The 17100-nt window shown below is 35.3% G+C and overlaps 1 protein-coding gene across 3 annotated transcripts in view; it reads right to left on the bottom strand.

Moving 5' to 3' along the window:
• LOC134852124 (neural-cadherin-like) overlaps positions 1 to 15298 on the bottom strand; it is a 55965-nt gene extending 40667 nt beyond the window's left edge. For 2 of the 3 annotated variants that reach the window (XM_063868414.1, XM_063868415.1), the window contains exons 1-9: positions 15143 to 15298; positions 10618 to 10769; positions 10160 to 10384; positions 9302 to 9331; positions 6444 to 6741; positions 5614 to 5842; positions 5086 to 5197; positions 4244 to 4851; positions 3008 to 3176 (exon numbers count right to left, since the gene is read on the bottom strand). In XM_063868414.1, the coding sequence (XP_063724484.1) occupies positions 3008 to 3176; positions 4244 to 4851; positions 5086 to 5197; positions 5614 to 5842; positions 6444 to 6741; positions 9302 to 9331; positions 10160 to 10384; positions 10618 to 10769; positions 15143 to 15234 (1915 nt within the window). In that variant the 5' untranslated portion in view covers positions 15235 to 15298. The remainder of the gene's footprint in view (positions 1 to 3007; positions 3177 to 4243; positions 4852 to 5085; positions 5198 to 5613; positions 5843 to 6443; positions 6742 to 9301; positions 9332 to 10159; positions 10385 to 10617; positions 10770 to 15142) is intronic. The other variant, XM_063868416.1, reaches the window with a different exon arrangement.
• Positions 15299 to 17100: the final 1802 nt, after the last annotated feature.

The following is a 17100-nucleotide window of genomic DNA, read 5'->3' as shown; positions in this document are numbered from 1 at the left end:
CAATGTAGCTATGTAAAATGTATCTATGATCTTAAACAGATAGGTTGAGTGCAAGAGTTCTAACCGAGTTTTATAGATACCGAATAGATAAAAGTCATACAGATAAAAACATGAGCTGGTTGCTGTGCAGTTAGCACTGATTTTCTTACCACAATAATATAATACATAGAAAAAAGGATAACCGGTTGCTGTGCAAGCAAGTAGCGCATAATTTTCTGACCATTTCATTGAAAAAAAAATTTAAAAAAAAAGATTTTCTACCACAATAATAAAATACATTAAAAAAGGAGAACAGATTGCTGTGCTGCAAGTAGCACATAATTTTCTGACCATTTCATTAATAAAGTTTCGCTTTTAGTGAGTGGTGTGATTCGAGAACTATACCATCGCGTAGAAAAATAGTGAAGTAGGCATGATCGACAACATTTGTCTTCAAAAAATGAATACTTATTAAAACACATAAAAAAACAACTAAAAAATAATTTTGCACAATAATTTTTTTTGGAAAAACCGTCTTTGCCAAATAAGCGCCAAATGAAACATCAAAAATAGTTTTTTATTGGTAAAATCAAACTTTTTATCGTAAAGGTCTAAAAAAAAAATTTCCATACAACGAGCGTTAATCGATTGCGTTACTCGCCCAAAATTAGACTAAATCTCAAAAACCTCAAAGCAGTTTTTCTTAACTTTGAAAAACTTTTCATTTTTAGAAAATCTTTCATGTTAATCGAATCACGACTGACATGGCTTTAACATGATATAACAAATATAAATCTATCGATTCAATCCGGTGTTTATTTGTGGAACCTGATTTTGCATGGAAATAAAAAAATAAAAACACACCCGAATACAAAGTTCTTCCCATTTTCAGTAGTCGGAACAACCAGGGCAGTAGAAGTGTTTTCAAATAAGCTGCAAAATATCCAAATACAGCTTAAATACGTTTAAATAGGCTGTAAAATTAAATTGGTACTAACACTTGCTCTCCACTGTAACGGTAATTTAGTCTGAAAAATATAACTATTCAGACCAGTATGTCTCGGCAGTGAGAACCTTTTCAAATATGTTTTTTTTTACAGAAGCAAAGGTCAGCTACGCATTTTTGTGAGACAAGCATGAAAAACTATGATTGAAATAAAACAAAAAAAATGAAAAAAAAATTTGAAGTTGTTGTCAATAAAAAATTTCAACAAAAGCCCAAAATATCAGGAACAAAATTGCCTGCACAAAAATTTAACAAAAAAAGCTTTCGAAAAGCTAGAAGAAACCCAAATTTTGAAAAAAATCATTTCTTTGGAACTAAGCATACAAAAAATGCAGACAGACAATAATCTAAATTAGCCAAAAATTTTCTATTTGTAGAAAAACACAGGTCTTGACTGGAATCGAACTCCCAGGCTTTGTTGCAACAGTTCGGAAGAAAGCTGAATCTTTAAAAAAAAAGTCGTACAACGGGAGCTCAGTCAGCAAAAAAAACAGACGGACGATAGCCCGAAAGCACAAAAACTCTAGTTTGCAAAAAAGGTCCCGGTTCGAGTCGAACGGCAAACTTTTGCGGTCTCAAGCAGCTGTTTTACTTTTACGTCAGATGCACCGGATGGTTCATTCAATTTGCACTTATAAAAACTAAGCGTTAACAAAGCCAAAAATTCCTGAGTAAAAACCTTTCATGCTGAAATTAAAATATATGTCCCTTTTCCACTCAGAACACACGCACGCACAAAAAAATACTTTTTCGATCCCCAAATGACGCAATAAGAGAACACTAGATCGATATAAATTAAGCTGAAACTTATCAAGCCGATAAAAAAAGACCAATTACAACCAATGTAAAAATCAAATTTGGTTTTTACAATGCTAAAACAATTTAAGCAATCACAGTGAAGACTGTTCACAGCAAAAAAGACAATTCTTAGATGTAGCAACTTAGCCGAAAAAATATAAGCAGGCAGATAATAGGTCGGAAATTTTTTGAACCGCACTATTTAATATTTGAAAAAAAAAAAAACAGATCCTAGTCAGATTCGAACCAAACACCGTTGCCGTATTCAGTTTCTCCAGGCTAAGTGTACAGGAGAACCTAAGAATTTTGAACTCAATATGAACCAAGGTACCACTAGGAGTCCAGATGAGTCCTCTGAACAAAGTAGGTTTTTTCAAATGTTTAAGTTTTTTGTTTGGAGGACGGAGAGGGACTGCATAGTTGATTTGAGGTCTCAGATGAAACGATTTATTTAAAAAAATAAATAACGAGCTACAATTCATTTTGTTTACTTGCGCTCCAAATGATCTTATATTTTCATTTTTCTTTAGTTGCCAAAATATCAAGAGATAAATCTGAAAAGCAAAGATATTCAGTACAAATTGTTCCTGAACAGATTCTTTTTGTATTACTTGTATTTGATTGGTTGGAATAGTGTCTGGTACTTACACAGCAACCGAGTTTTGGTCAGTCATATTGTTTGAAGCAATTTTTAAAGTTCTTTTTTGCCATTTTTCGTTTGTGTTTGCCAAGGTGTCTAACCTTTTTAGTCCTTAAGGTTTACCACACTATTTCATCCCATACGTTTTTTGATTTTTTAATCGGGGAAAAGTCTTAAAATTTGTTCATGCTTTTTTTAAATTTCACCTCCGGCTCCTGGAAACAGACGGAAGGGCCTTACTTCTCCATTTTGCCGGAGCTATTCACACCTTGAGGAGGTGGGTGACATTGAAAACACTTCGACCGTGACCGAAGTGAGATTTGAACCCACGACCTTCGTGCTTAAGGCAGCACGCATTTCATCAACTCGACCAAAAGCTCCATAAAAAATCCTTCGCACGTCATGATTAAGTAAAAACAAAAAAAAAACAATTAAGAAAAAGCATAACGTACAACGGAAAGACAAAAAATTAAACTTTTTCTTTTTTCCATTGTAGTACAAGCGACTTAACTTTTTATAGACACTTACAATCTTCGGTTTTTTTAGTTAACAAAGTTTTTCCAATTTGAAGTTTTTGAACTTACTTTGGTTCTGGTCCTCCGCTCTCTTTTGTCTGATCTGGAACTCTGGCTCTGAGTTGGAGCTGGCCAAAAGTGCCACTAGTCCATACTTCACCTGACCATACCTGCCACTGTCCTCATCTATGGCCTCCACTTCGAAAACGACACTACCCACTTGAGCTGACTCGCTCACCTAGAAAATTGACCAAATTTGAAAAAAAAAGATAAGTTGAAAGCTTAATGTCCTATTTTTTTAAATTATTTGAGACACGAGAGAACCGAAAGACATAAAAGCTGTTCGTGACTTTAGGGAAAACCTTTGTTTTCTCCGTCTTCTGTTACTGTATAAACATTTTGCTCCGACTTTCGAATACAGTAACGGAATATTTGTGCTCCGAGTAATTTTTTCTCTCCTTACTTTTTGGTGAAGAATTTTTACATAGCTTTTAATACTATCTGAAAAAAAAATTGATGCGTGAAGTTAAAAATAGACAAATATTTCACACCTGATCATTTTTCGCAAAACCATGGTGGTTTGAAAAAGGTCGATTTGGAATAATTATTGCTTGCGAAATTGTTGGATTTCTCTTGTTGCTTAAATTAGGTGGCAATTGAGTTTACAGGGAGACCAGGAACTGAGTTGATACGAAACAGCATACAGTTATCATTCCTCCATGCATTAACAGTCGAGAAAAAAACTATAAATTTTGCTTTGTTCAAGTCGTTTAGTCTCTGTTTTCTGCCTAAAAGTCCGCGCTTTCAGGCTCAACATGATCCGTGCTTGTTGCTTGAGGGCGAAGAAACCTTACCCAGTCCAGAGTAGACCAAAAACTTTGCATACACTTCTTAATCAGGAACACAACAGCGGTTCTCCGAAAAAAGTTGAACAGCTCGTATAATGGTAATTTCCCTCGAGCGAAAACTTTTAAAATCTCATAACTCGGATTTGCGCACAATATACATCTATGCCAAACTTATACCTGTAGAAGAACCTAAAATGGTTTACTCAATTGCTTGTATACTAAATTTCACTGTACAGATGAAACTGAAATATATGCAAACTGCAAGACTGAGAATTAAAATTGCTAAAACAAAGTTGAATTGTAGTAGTACAATAACGTTTAAAATGTACGGGAAGGGGATCAGCCTCTCCCGAATTTTTTATTATTTTGTTTGAAAACCTGAATAACTCCACTTTTACGAACTCCTAACTAAAACTTTAAAAGGTTTGCTTACTGCTAAAAACGTTATGTAACTAACCTGTCTAACTCCATCACAATTTTTGAACATGGGCTTATGATTATTCTCCTCGTTAATTTCAATAGTTAGAGGAGCAAACGCCTCTTTCTTCTCGTCACCTCTCGCAGCTGTGACGTCATCCACAGCTCTGATTCTCAGCTTGTATTTTGATTGGCTAAGAGCAGATCCTGATTTTTTCTTTACAATTCCGGTTTCCTCGTTGATATAAAACGGGTTATCAAAGGTCGATTCTTCAAAATAGAATCGAATTTTATCTGCTAGACCGTCCGGGTCAACCGCATCAACCTTCGCGACAATTGTTTCATCAGTTATTGACTCGGAAACGCGTTCTGAATACCCACCGTCCGCATCGGTATTCACGAAAACCGGCGGCTCGTCAGCTTTGTTCACGAGTTTTATCTTCACATGTGCAGTTCCAGTCAACGGGGGTCGTCCCCCGTCTCGAGCAACGAGCGTGAATTCAAACTGATTTTGATTCGTGTCTTCGAAGTCTAGTTTGGATGCAACTTTGAGAGTGGAAGTGGCGTTGTCGAAAAAGAATCTGGGGTCGGTGGAGTAGATGGTGATTTGGTTGTTTGGCCACGTAGTGTCACAATCAGTAGCTCTAGCTACAATACAAACAAAAACAAGATTTTTTTCTGGAGTTAATGGTTTTTTTTCAGGACGATAACATCCAGTGCATGTGAAAAAATCTTCAAAACAAAATGACACCGCTTTAACCATTTTGAGTACCTTTTTTGTACAAGGCTGATGCTTTATGGATTTGGGGCAAAACCACTAATCATTTTTGGCAGAAATCTAAAATTGACACGCAGGAAACCATTAGAATGAATTGGCAATACCTGTTAGGATAGTTTGGCCGATGGGTGCAATTTCGGACAGTTCGGGCACAATGTAGACTGGCTTATCGAACGAAGGCGCACAGTCGTTGCTGTCTGTTACCATCACCTCCACCTGAAATGATCTGCTCAAGTAACTGCTCCAAGGTCAAAGAGAATACATTTCATTAAGTAGACATATCGTAAGCCAATCAGAATCAAGATAAGAAAACAACGATTCTGATTGGCTTACTACCTGTCTACTTTTTGCTACGTAACCCTGCCACGTAACCCTATTCAAGCTGCGAGATAACGTGCAAACAACTTAATTGAATTTTATTCGGTCCCTCCGAACATACAATAATATAGTTAATGATAAAACATCAAAATTTGATCATTTTGTGTACTCTACAGAATCAGTAGTTTTTTAAACATGTTTTTTATTTTATAAACAGAAAAACTTCCTTCAACTCTTAATTATCTCAATAAAGAAGAATAATAGACATATTTTTAGCCTCAAAATCAACAAAATCTCATTTTTGTTTCACTTACGATGACCGACGAGGCAAATCCCCCAATCTTGCTCTCACTTGCAGTCACTTGCAACTTAAACTCCCTGGAGGAGGGATCATCTGCGGCTATGTCGAAGTCAAGAGTCTGTTTGAGAGTGAGGATGCCCTGGTAGCTGTCTATTTTGAACATGGAGTTGCTGCCTGCCAGCACTTGCATAGAGTAGGCTATGGTGGCGTCTGAGAAGGAGACTGCTTTGATAGCACCGATCCTAAGGAAAAACACAACCGGTTGCTAAGCAAACAGCCCTGAATATTCCAAATACTACAGACAAACTTTTGAGAAACATTTAAAGTCTATGTTCCGATTTGACAACGCTTGATAATTGCAAGTGGAAAGAAAATGCGAAAAAAAAAATCGAAGAATAAAATGTTTTTGTTTTCGAGAATTTTAGTAACTTGGTTATTTTTGTTGAAAATTGAAGAATGAGTAGGGGTCTTTTTTGAGGAAATTGATTGGGCTTGTCTAGCCAAGAGTCACAATTTTTGAACAATCTTTTATCAATAGAAAATATTTGTGGAAAAATTTCATTACAGCTGAATCTAATCTATATCTAAAAAGATTTTTTTATGATATCTCTATGACCGTTACCCATCTGATGTCCCACAGTTAGCTTTTTTCAAACTTTTGACTGGCTTTAGTAGTTTTTTTTTAATCTTGCGAGAGATGTGAGCTTCATCTTCAATAGATAATAGGTAAAACCTGAACTAAGGTATAAAAAATAATTTCAGTCATGCTTAAAATATAGTAATTGGCGATAAAAATGTTGATTTTTGCCGTTCAAATAGGAGAGAAAAAATAATTGTACTTACTTTGTATTGACAGGGGTCGCTTCTGGAATCTCAAATTTGTAGCTTGTCTGCTGGAACTGTGGAGGTCGAGGAGCCGAGAGAATCGAGATAGTCGACTCAACAAAGTTGCCGACCTCGTCAACGATTCTAATCGGGAAGATGAACTCAGCATTCGGAGGTATGGGTGTTTTTCTTACAACTATGGGCACCTTTTCTATCTTGGCTGGGTCACGTGAGTTCGGATAGAAGAATCCGCCGGCTTTTCCGTTTCCGGCTGCAGAAGAGAGAGTCACACCAAATTCGAAGTATTCCATAGCATCTGAACAATATATTCATCAGCTACATTTTTTTAGATTATTAGTTAATCTCAAAAAAACTTGTTTCAGAGATATTATCAGGCTTGAATTGCTGCGACGTGAAACATTTGTTAGACCCACAGTCAAAATACGCGCAATTTTATCGAAGCTTATCTGATTTCCGTAAATGTCTTTTGCTTTACAAAATCTGTTTGTTCATCATGAGATCAAATTGAAACGTTCAAAATTACATAGGCAAGGTTGAATCAGAGGAAGTTAACAGATATGAGGGGAGGACTCGAGGGTAATCAAAGTAACACAAATCTGTTACACAGGCGAAGTGGAGCTTCGCACCACTTGCGATACAACACAAAAATAAACACAAAAGCGAAGCTGAGCTTCGCGCCAATTGCAATGCAAAAACAAATGACTACGATTAAAATCAAATGAAAACAAAACTAAAATTGAAAATAAAACCTTTAAGAACTCGTTTTTGTCATAAAAAAGTTATAAAAATCTAAAAGTTGAAAAAAAATTTAAAAAACCCTCAACAAAATTACTTGCACCAACAGAAATTTTGTTCGGAGTTTTCGGAAAGCTAGAAAGAAGTCCTTTCTGCGAGAACTAAGCAGGCAAAAAAGCAGACAGACTAAAATCAAAAATAGCCAAAAACTTTTAATTTGCAAAAAAACAGTTCCCGACTGGAATCGAACTCTCGGGCTTCATTGTCCCAAGCATGGGTGTTACAATAACTTGGAAAAAGTTGTTACAAAATCTGAACCGTCAAAAAAATGGACTACGGGAAAAAGGCCGACAAGAAAAAACAGACTGACGACAGTCCGAAAAGCACCTGAGCTAGTTTGCAAAAAAAACAGGTCCCGGCTGCATTCGAACCGCAAGCCTTTGCCGTCTCAATCTGTATGTTCCTTTTCGGCCAGATGGTCCGAATGCTTGATTGAAATAGAATTTATAATAGAACAAGCAGATGAGTCCAGAAGACCAGTCCTGTGAACAAAGTTACTAAAGGGGATAAAAGTCTAGTACCCGATTGCAATAAAATTGCCTATCGCAAGGGTAAAAAACACGTTGAAAAAGGTTGAAAATGAACTAGGTGAACAAAAATTTCGTATGTCTCGATATAAGTTTTTTACGGGAAAAAAGTCTAGTACCCGACTGGAATATCCTTGCTTATCGCAAGGGTAAAAAACATTCGTACAATCTCGGTATGTGTTTGATATTTTTGAGTTTTTTAGACTGATTCGGGACATAATGCGGTATTGAAAAAATATACTTTGTCCAACAGGAGAGTAGCCAATTATAAAGGTAGGTTTTCAATCATTTGTAGTTTCTCTTCTAAAATAAGTGAAGAGTGAAAATTATAGAGATATTGGAATTTTTCATAAGAACATAATTTTTCTCTTACAACAATTTAAAGAGTTGCCGCCTCTTTTGGAAAAAGCCTCGGAACCACGTCTTTCGATTGAAGTTTTCATCTCATATTAAAAAAGTTGTTTCTAGAAAATTTCAAAAAAAATTTAAAAAATGTAGAGAAAGCAAAGAAAATTCCGAAAACTGGGTTTCTTTATTGAGCACACAATCTCATAATTGGCACTTTGAACTCTCAACCTGAGATAAAAGCAATCAACTTGAGAATTGGCAGGTTTGATTGAAGTCAAAAATTTTCCAAAATAAAGTCAAAGTTTCAAAACTTCGACCTGTTTGAAGGCCAAAAACTTTTTTTGAAAAAATGGGAGTAGCCAATTATAAAAGTAGGCCTTCAATCATTTGCTAATTCGACTAAACCAATGATATCAGAGTGGACAGGATAGCTACCAAGAAAAAACCAAACAACGGTCAACAAATCAAAAATTAGACATTTCGAAAAACCATAGTTTTTTCTGTTTGCAGGTAGCCACTTATGCAGAAGAGATTCGCGCAACCTGAGATTTTAATAGATCCCAATCAGATTTTGGAGGTTAGTTCTCAAAGAAAGTGAAAGAACTTCAAAACACGGTCAAAAATCAAAACTTTTTAAAACATTTCGCAACCCGTTCTTTGGATTGAACACAATATATCAGATTTGGTAGGATGTTTTTGGAAAAAGTCAAAAAGTTTTGAAAAGCGGTATAACATCAAAAATTTGATTATTCCGAGGGTCATAATTAAGTGTGTGAAGTTGGCCGAAATCTAGAATTTGAAGGGCTGTAGGTTTTCGCAAGTGTAATAATAACCAAAACTAAAAAATTTGTGGCACGCTTTTTGCACTCAATCTTGCAATTATTTTCCCCGATCCTTGCTGGTTTCCAAACTTCACCGAATTTCTATTATTTCATATTTTCAATTTTTATTTCATATTTTCAATATGGCAAGTATTGTTTGAATTTTAAGTATTCCGAATTGTTTTACTCAGTGATTATTTTTGATGCTTTAAGACAAAACAACGGACCTGAAAAATCGTCAAGAAACGTTAGTGCCACAAAAGAGCCATGATATGAGATCAATCAGTAGTCAAACTTAAAATTAAGCTGAGAACAAAAGAGTATGCTCATTTCCATACATAAGTGACGACACAATTGAACTTACAAGTACAGGGACTATGGCTACACGCGGACCCTAAAGCCACAACTATTCAAAGAGAGCTGCCAATCAAAACTAAGCAAAATGTTTAAAAACAGTTCAAATCGGATAAACCAATTTACTTCTAAAGGATACTTTCAATCTACTTTTTCTTCCATCAAATCCTAAAAATTAACAAATACATTCCATTTAATTTATTGATAATTTTAAAATGATTTTTAAATCTTAAGATGCATTAATTGCATTATGTAAGCTCTGGTGTGAATCTAGGTCGGGCTGGGGATCGGCCAAGTTTTAAAACGGCTGTGCTTTTTCTTGGACTTAAATACCCACAAAAAGCATCTAAATTGTCATATTTATTAAAGTATACAATGAATTCAAAAGGATGACAATCTGTTAATGACAATGGGGGTAAGATGACAAATATATTTTTACGACACATACTGAATGAATCAAGACGAAATACATTTTTTTTCAATTTGGGGAAAAAATTACCATTTTTGGCCATTGGCCTCTAAGAATATATTTTGCCACTATAAATGCCACTTGAATTTGATCACATAATCTTAACTAGTGTTCTCTTTAAGTACCTTTCGTATAATTTCACATAAGGAAGATCTTTGCAACCAAAGAAATCTTTCTCGGATCATAACTCACCAACAACCAATATAAGTCTCCAAAGTCAGGAGCCAACTCTGCTTCGTAACAGGCGACAATTCGAAACACTAGGTTAAGCGGCAAACACAGATTCACGCGTACAATACCTCTCGTGCCGAATAAAATCCGAATTAAAAGACTCGCTGATTACCAGTGCCTTGTTACAAATTGGTGCCTGGTTACTAATTGTCGCCCAAAGCTACTCACCTAATGACGTCTGTTTATTAGTGGAGGTAGTAGTGGTCAGAGTCCACTGTCTCCTCTTACTCCCAACTGAGTCTGGGTCATTCAACAGCAGAGTGTACACTGTGTCCCCCACTGACAGATTGTCCACTGGGTATGCACTGGCCCTGAGAGGGAGGGGGTTGAGGATAGAGGGAGGGGAGTCATTCGTGTCCTCCACTTGCACTGTCAAGTTCACAGACTTGATTTCTGAAAAAAAAAAGAATATTGGACGATTTTAAAAATATGTACTAAACATTCCTTATGATGTCTCGGACTCAAATGCGAGATTCAAATGTGAAAAAAATTCGAAACTTTAAAATGTGTTTCTAAATTTTAACCAAATCCCGACATATTTCTCATTACTTACAATTTCAAAAAAACCTCTTGCAATTTTTTTCCTTCTGTTGATGTTCAAAAAAATGATGTGATGGAGTTGCTACCTTTTTGTACATCGTAATCCTTGTCGTTTTCGAACACCTGCAACATCACCCAATGGTGTCTCTGCTTCTCATAGTCCATCGGGACAGTTGAGACCAGTTTGCCAGTATTCGCCTCCACTCGCAACTCCCCATCTGCAGGGGACCACATGAACCTAAAAAACATGAATTCTTTTTTTTAATATACAGGAAATCTATCTAAATTACATAACAATAGTATGTTTAATTGCAGATGCATTTCATTGTTATAGTCACTGGAAAGCTTTGAACTCGTTTGCAGATATCATTTGATATCAAAACGCTAAAGATAAAAAACCAACGAGCTCGTTGTTTTTGGCGGCCATATTTTAAAAGAATTAAAATAAAAGAAACAGATTTTAATGTATTTGGCCATAGGTTACCATTATGCTCAGTATTAAAGCATTTGAAATAATGGTTAGGCGTTATCTGTGACAAATCAATGAAAGTGCGTGAAGATAGCGACCATTCTTGTATCACAAGGACCGAAAGAGCAAAAACTTTCAACGAACCAACTTCCTTTAAATTGTCCAAGGCTGATTGATACTCACGCTTAATTCTTTCAAATTTTTTAATACTGAATTCTGATTGGCTAGTCATTTTTTGTGCATTCGGTACTTCTGACAAAAATTATTCCCCTTCTGCCAACAAGTTCTCTTGTTACATCTGTCTTCAGACTTCAATGCTGGTAACAAAAGCTATAAGCAATTGCTTTTGAATTGCTTTAGGCAGAAGAAAAAATATTTGTATGTCCTTATGTAATCTTCAGTACGATCACCTCTCCTATAGATTGAAGTGTGTAATTTGTTAGAAATGCAGCTGCCTATTGGTTGCAATCCAAAAAAAAATTATCACAAGTGGGATTACTTTTTGTTTTGTTCTTATTATCTAGTGAAACTTTTTTAATCTAGGCAAAATTTTCGCAGACAAACACCAAAAACTAAAAGTAAGACCCCAATTAGTTTTTCGTAAGCAAATTAAGATTAAAAAAATGCTTCTAAAAATTTAGAAATGAACACAGAAGAGCTTCGTGTTACTAGAAATACATCATAAACAAAGTATGGCAACCTAGCCGAATGAAAATGATACGAACACCACTAGATAGAGAAACTGTTTAAAAAAAAGTCGGTAATAACTAGTGACAGCAAAATTTCTGTACGGTTGTCTGGAATGAGGTTTATTTGACAAAAACATTTCGAGAAAGACATTTCACCCAGTCGTAATGACATTGAAAAAAAATCAGTTGACTAAGCCGACAAAACTTGATTAGACACCAGGTGAGCCGAACAAAAATTGTTCTCGTTTAAAAATTTTGAGCTCGATTGTTCCAGGTTTCACATAACCTTTCCCTTTCCATGTTCAAACACGCATAAAAAACCATTTTTACCAATCAATCAGCACAATTTAAGGCAACCAAGCCGACATAACACAAGCCGAAGCCTGCTACGCCAAATCAACAAATTGAGCAAAAATGCAGAAAAAGGAAATTACAAAAAATCGGAGCTGGTTTACAAGCAGCAAAAAGAAAGAAACAAAATTTCTATTGAACGGTTATTTGGAATGCATGAATGCTCAAAAAAGCCTGTTGGCAGCAGCTAATCACTGAACAGTTAATAATATAACCCAATTTGTTCTTAAAAATCGGTCTTAAGAAATTTTAGGGATTTTCATTTTTAGATGTATTGAAAAAAGATACTGGTTTTTGCACGCTAGCTGAGCCGGAGATATGCAAGACTCTCCAGAAAAAAAATGAGCAACTGAGAAAAAAGATACAAGCTCAGATGTAATCAAATAAAAACTCAATCGCTTTAATACTATTCAATAAGTACAATTTTTTAATAGCCTTCAAATTTTTTTTAAAAGAAGGGTGTTCGGAACATAGTCAGCTATTTGCATCGCAATCTCATTCCTCATTTTTTTATATATTTCTTCAACAAAAAATAAACAGTTGTTGGAACATTTCGATAATTTTTGTTATTTTATTTGGTCTAATTTCAATACTCCGCTTTTCCAACTTAAGCCTCATTGAAGATTGTAAAAAACCTTATATGCACATTAGCTGAGTCTGATAGTTACACGAGATTTAAACTTTCAATCTTAAAAATGCAGAAATTGTTCCAATAACTTAAACTAATATGATTTGAGTTTTTCATAGAAATAATTTTTTCTATATATTTCAGACAATTATGCTAGTCAGTTAAATAAACACAGCTTGGCAAGCTAGCCGAAAAAATGAGACAAAATTTACTTCATTAGCAAAAAGAGAAAATAGCGAAACACACAGATCTCTCAAAATTTTCATTTCACGATTAGCCTCGAAATAAATTTCATTGAGAAAGACAATTCTTAAGGCTGTGCAAGAAGCAAAGAATGTTCTGGACGCAGTAAAAAAAATCAATTAAAATCAATTTTCTCTAATTTTTTCACATCAAGAAAAACGAGATTAAGAACAACATTTTAGAAAACACAAAATTTAGAAGCGCTTTTAAGAACACACACTAATTGGTTTATTTCAATTAACAAATAAAACACTTGAACCCCTATAATTTTTCTATCAGGTAGTCAAAATCGGCTGGTTAAAAAACACGCCCTAAGCCATAGTTTCTTCCCACTTCATGAGGTGGTCTCAACAATTAGCATCGATTTGAAACTTACGGAGAGCGTAAATTAGGCCGAAAATAATAAGGGTGACTACTCATTGAGCCAAAATAAAAAAAAATAAGCATTAAATGTTTAAAAACTTTGAATGAAAATCTTTGTTAGAATGAACATATACTAATAAAAAAGACTATTTTTGCCCCGCAAATGACGCAATATGAATTGCCGATATATTATAAGCCTATTGAGCCTTGAGAATCTTTTTAGCCGAATAATCCTTTCATTGAAAACATTAAATAACACTAAATCGAAAGTGGTAAATGTAGAAAAAAAACAATTTGAACTAGAGGGGATATTTAAAATGCGAACATGCTCAAATTATGTCTGTTTTTGAACAACTCTGTTCAGCTGTAAGTCCGCAGAGATGAATCCTGTGAGCAAGATTTTTACAGGAAAAAGTCTAGTAGCAGCAAACTGCAAGGGTAAAAACTTTAGTAGCAAATCGCAAAGCTAAACAAGGGTAGCCGGTTACTGTGCAAGTAACACAGAATGTTCCGACCATAGTCTTTGAAAAACACCAAATTTTTTTCGAATTAGTGCTGTGATTTCTGAAAAAGGATCTGATCAATAACTAGTAATTAGACACGTTTGACAGTCATACAAAAACAGGCAAATCGGAAAACAATTTTTGACAGAGAGTCGAAACTGAGTTTCACACCACTTGCGATACAAATATGAATGTTATGAAAATCAAACGGAAAAGTTCAAATTATCCTCCAAAATTTTCAATTTGCAAGATAAACAAGTCTCAACTGGAATCGAGCTCCCGGGCTTTTTCGTCTCAAGCATGGAATGAAGATCAACCATCGAGCTACGGAAACTAGGCCGAAAAAAAAATTAATAGAAGGACGATAATCCGAAAAAGCACAAAAACTCTAGTTTGAATAAAAGGCCCAGCCGAATTCGAACCGCAAATTTTTGCCATTTCAAGCAGTCGTTTTAATTCTACGCTATATGCACCGGATGATTGATAGGATTTGAATTTATAATTACCAAGCGGTAACAAAGCCGAAAAAACCTGAGCAGAGGCCCAAAAAAATAGGAAAAAAATCGTTTAAAATGTCACGTCCCTTTTCCCGTTAGAGCACACACACTCGCACAAAAACTTTTTTCGGACGTTACGAGGCAATAATAGTCCACTAAGTCGATATTAATTAGGCCGAAATTCATTAAGTCGAAAAAAAAGACAAAAAAAATGAAAAACGAAACTTTAACAAATCGAGCTGGTTGAATTACAACAAATGTGAAAAAGCAAGCTTTGATTCGGCCGGATTTTTAAAATACTAAAAAAAATGCAGCTAAAACTGTTTAGAGCTAAAAACTGAACAAGCCGACAAAACATGAGCAGATAAGTAAAAAACCAAATTTTTTTGCACCAGAACAATTACCTTTTAAAAAGCTGGTCCTGGTCAGATTCGTACCCAGTAACTTTGCCGTCCCAGGCGTATTCGTTAGCACCAGGCTAAGTGTGCAAATTTCGAATTTTTGATCTTTTGATTCCCAAAATGGCGTTAAAAACTCTAACTAAATTTACTCGAGTAAAAAAATTAAGCATAAATAAGCTTTTGTAAACGGCTTAAATTAAGCAAAAACAAGTCTGCTCGCACGCTTTACTCGCTCAAAATTAGACGAAAAATCAAAAACTTCAAACCGGTTTTTCTCGACACTGGCAAACTTTTTTTGGAAATTTTTTGATCTATCACTCATCCCAGTCCGATGAAGATTTGTGGTACCTGATTCAGCGTGGAAACAAGAAAAAAAACTAAAACACTTAAATACGAAGTTCCTCCCCATTTTCAATGTTCGGAACAAAAAGCGTAAAATCAGTAGAATGCATTGTCAATAGACTTACGTGTATGATTTTCCATTTGAAGGGAGATCCAATTCTCGGACTAAATCCACATCAACGTACTCGCCTTCTCGCACTGTGAATTTAGTGGTCATAGCTCTTCTATTTCTCAAATGAACAGCCTCTTGTCTAACTTCGCGTTTTACTCGTACTCCTTGTTCGACTATGTTCAAGCAGGCTAACTTATGGTGCGATAGGTTGAGTTTGTTTTAATCAAATCTTTTTGTTTGAACGATCTGACTTGAAAATTTAGTTTTTTGTTTGTGGATGCATCAAAAAATGTATAAAATACATTGATTTTCCACGAGTTGTTCGTTTAATGGCATAAGTAACTTTTACCAATTTCTAGAAAATTTTTAACCTTTTTAGTATAGTTTAGTAAAAACATCTTGTCAGGTTTTTAACAATATTTCAAAAGAAATCGATATACAGCTCAAAAATTTCTTGCCGTGGTACGTCAGAAAAAAAATTCTATATATAGAAACTGACCATTTTTTTGTCACACTTCCAAGTTTGTATTCGGAAAACGGGATTAACTATCGCTCTAAGGGTATCTGCTTGAATTTCATTCCTTCATCAATTTTGTCGAAGCAGAGGCTTTGCTGAACATTGATTATAACTTCAGCTGCGTCAATAACATCCGAAGTTTTCGAATCTATAGAGAGAACTTGGAAAATGTAGTTTTTATCACATTCTATAGCATCAATGTCAAAAGCCTCAATAGCCCAAGATTGTCTTTCGTTTCGGTTATAAGTAAAACCAAAAGGGTTCTCGTCAGCGTATCCGTACATGTCATATAGAGCTAGAACGGTCCCAGGTAATGGTAAAAAGTTGATAGCTGTAACCTTTGGTGATAATTTTTGAGTAAGTGTTCCGAAAACTGGATTGGTCAAAAACACCTCATTTGGCTTAGGATCCACAAACTCAATCGACCAGAAGAAGAAAGTTTGATGATAACTGCTAGTTTCAGATGACGTAAGATTCAAGAAATCCGAGCATGAATAGCCCGGGTTCTTTTTCAAGGTCAGGCAGTGATTTTCAATATAGTAACTTCCATGCAAGCCGCGCTGATCTAAGTTGAAGTTTTTATCGGGAACGGGAAACAAGCATGTCCCGCTCGGGGCTAAAGTTGACACTCGTGATGCACTAACTGAAGATGCTAATAAAGTTATCAGGGTACAAAAAACGAAACAAACGACAGACATTTTGATCTTCATGTCTGACGGGTGAAAACCCCGGTTTCGTCGACACCACGGGAAAACTCCAATATCAATAATAAACAAAAAAGAATCAAAAACATAGAAGATTTTGGCTATACGCGGGCGTTCATATTCTACAAGAAAAGAAGGGTTTAAAGAAAATTCACAGCCGCAAGTTTAAATCGAAGTCTACAAAGGGGAAATAAATTGGTCATGGCGGAACAAATTTAAACCTCAATTCTGGGCTAAATAGTTGGTTTTATCTTCAAATCTGCCAATGGTATTACCAATTTTAGAAATTACCGATTCGTTTTCTTTATGCTACACCGAAACGTTATTGCAGAAGCTTGGTAAAAACATGCCTATTAATCCAGTTCGCAATAGTTTTCGTTTCGAAACATAAGAACGGAACTAGGAAATTCAGGAAGCAATTTAAGAATTTTATACCAGTGCTTGACATTCTAGGGAAATATTATAGGCAAAATACCTTAACCAAACATTGCCGAAATCCAGAAAAATAAGACATATAATTTTCCCTGCGTTATCAGCCAGAATCATTCAACTATGTCCAATTTTGCATGCGTTTGTCCCGAGTCCAAATTTCCTGGTTTGCTTCTAGGAATCCTACTGTTTAACTAGAGTCTACACGTACCTGTTATTTCTTATAAACGGTTTAACTGGAATATCGAAAGTACAAAGACGGAGTTAGTTGAATCAAACCTGTGTCATTCTTTCAATATGAACCTACAGAAAATCTGGTTT

The sequence above is a fragment of the Symsagittifera roscoffensis genome, chromosome 7 (genome assembly GCF_963678635.1).
Source record: "Symsagittifera roscoffensis chromosome 7, txSymRosc1.1, whole genome shotgun sequence".
Taxonomy (NCBI): Eukaryota; Metazoa; Xenacoelomorpha; order Acoela; family Convolutidae; genus Symsagittifera; species Symsagittifera roscoffensis.
This window is presented reverse-complemented; position numbering and strand designations above follow the sequence as displayed.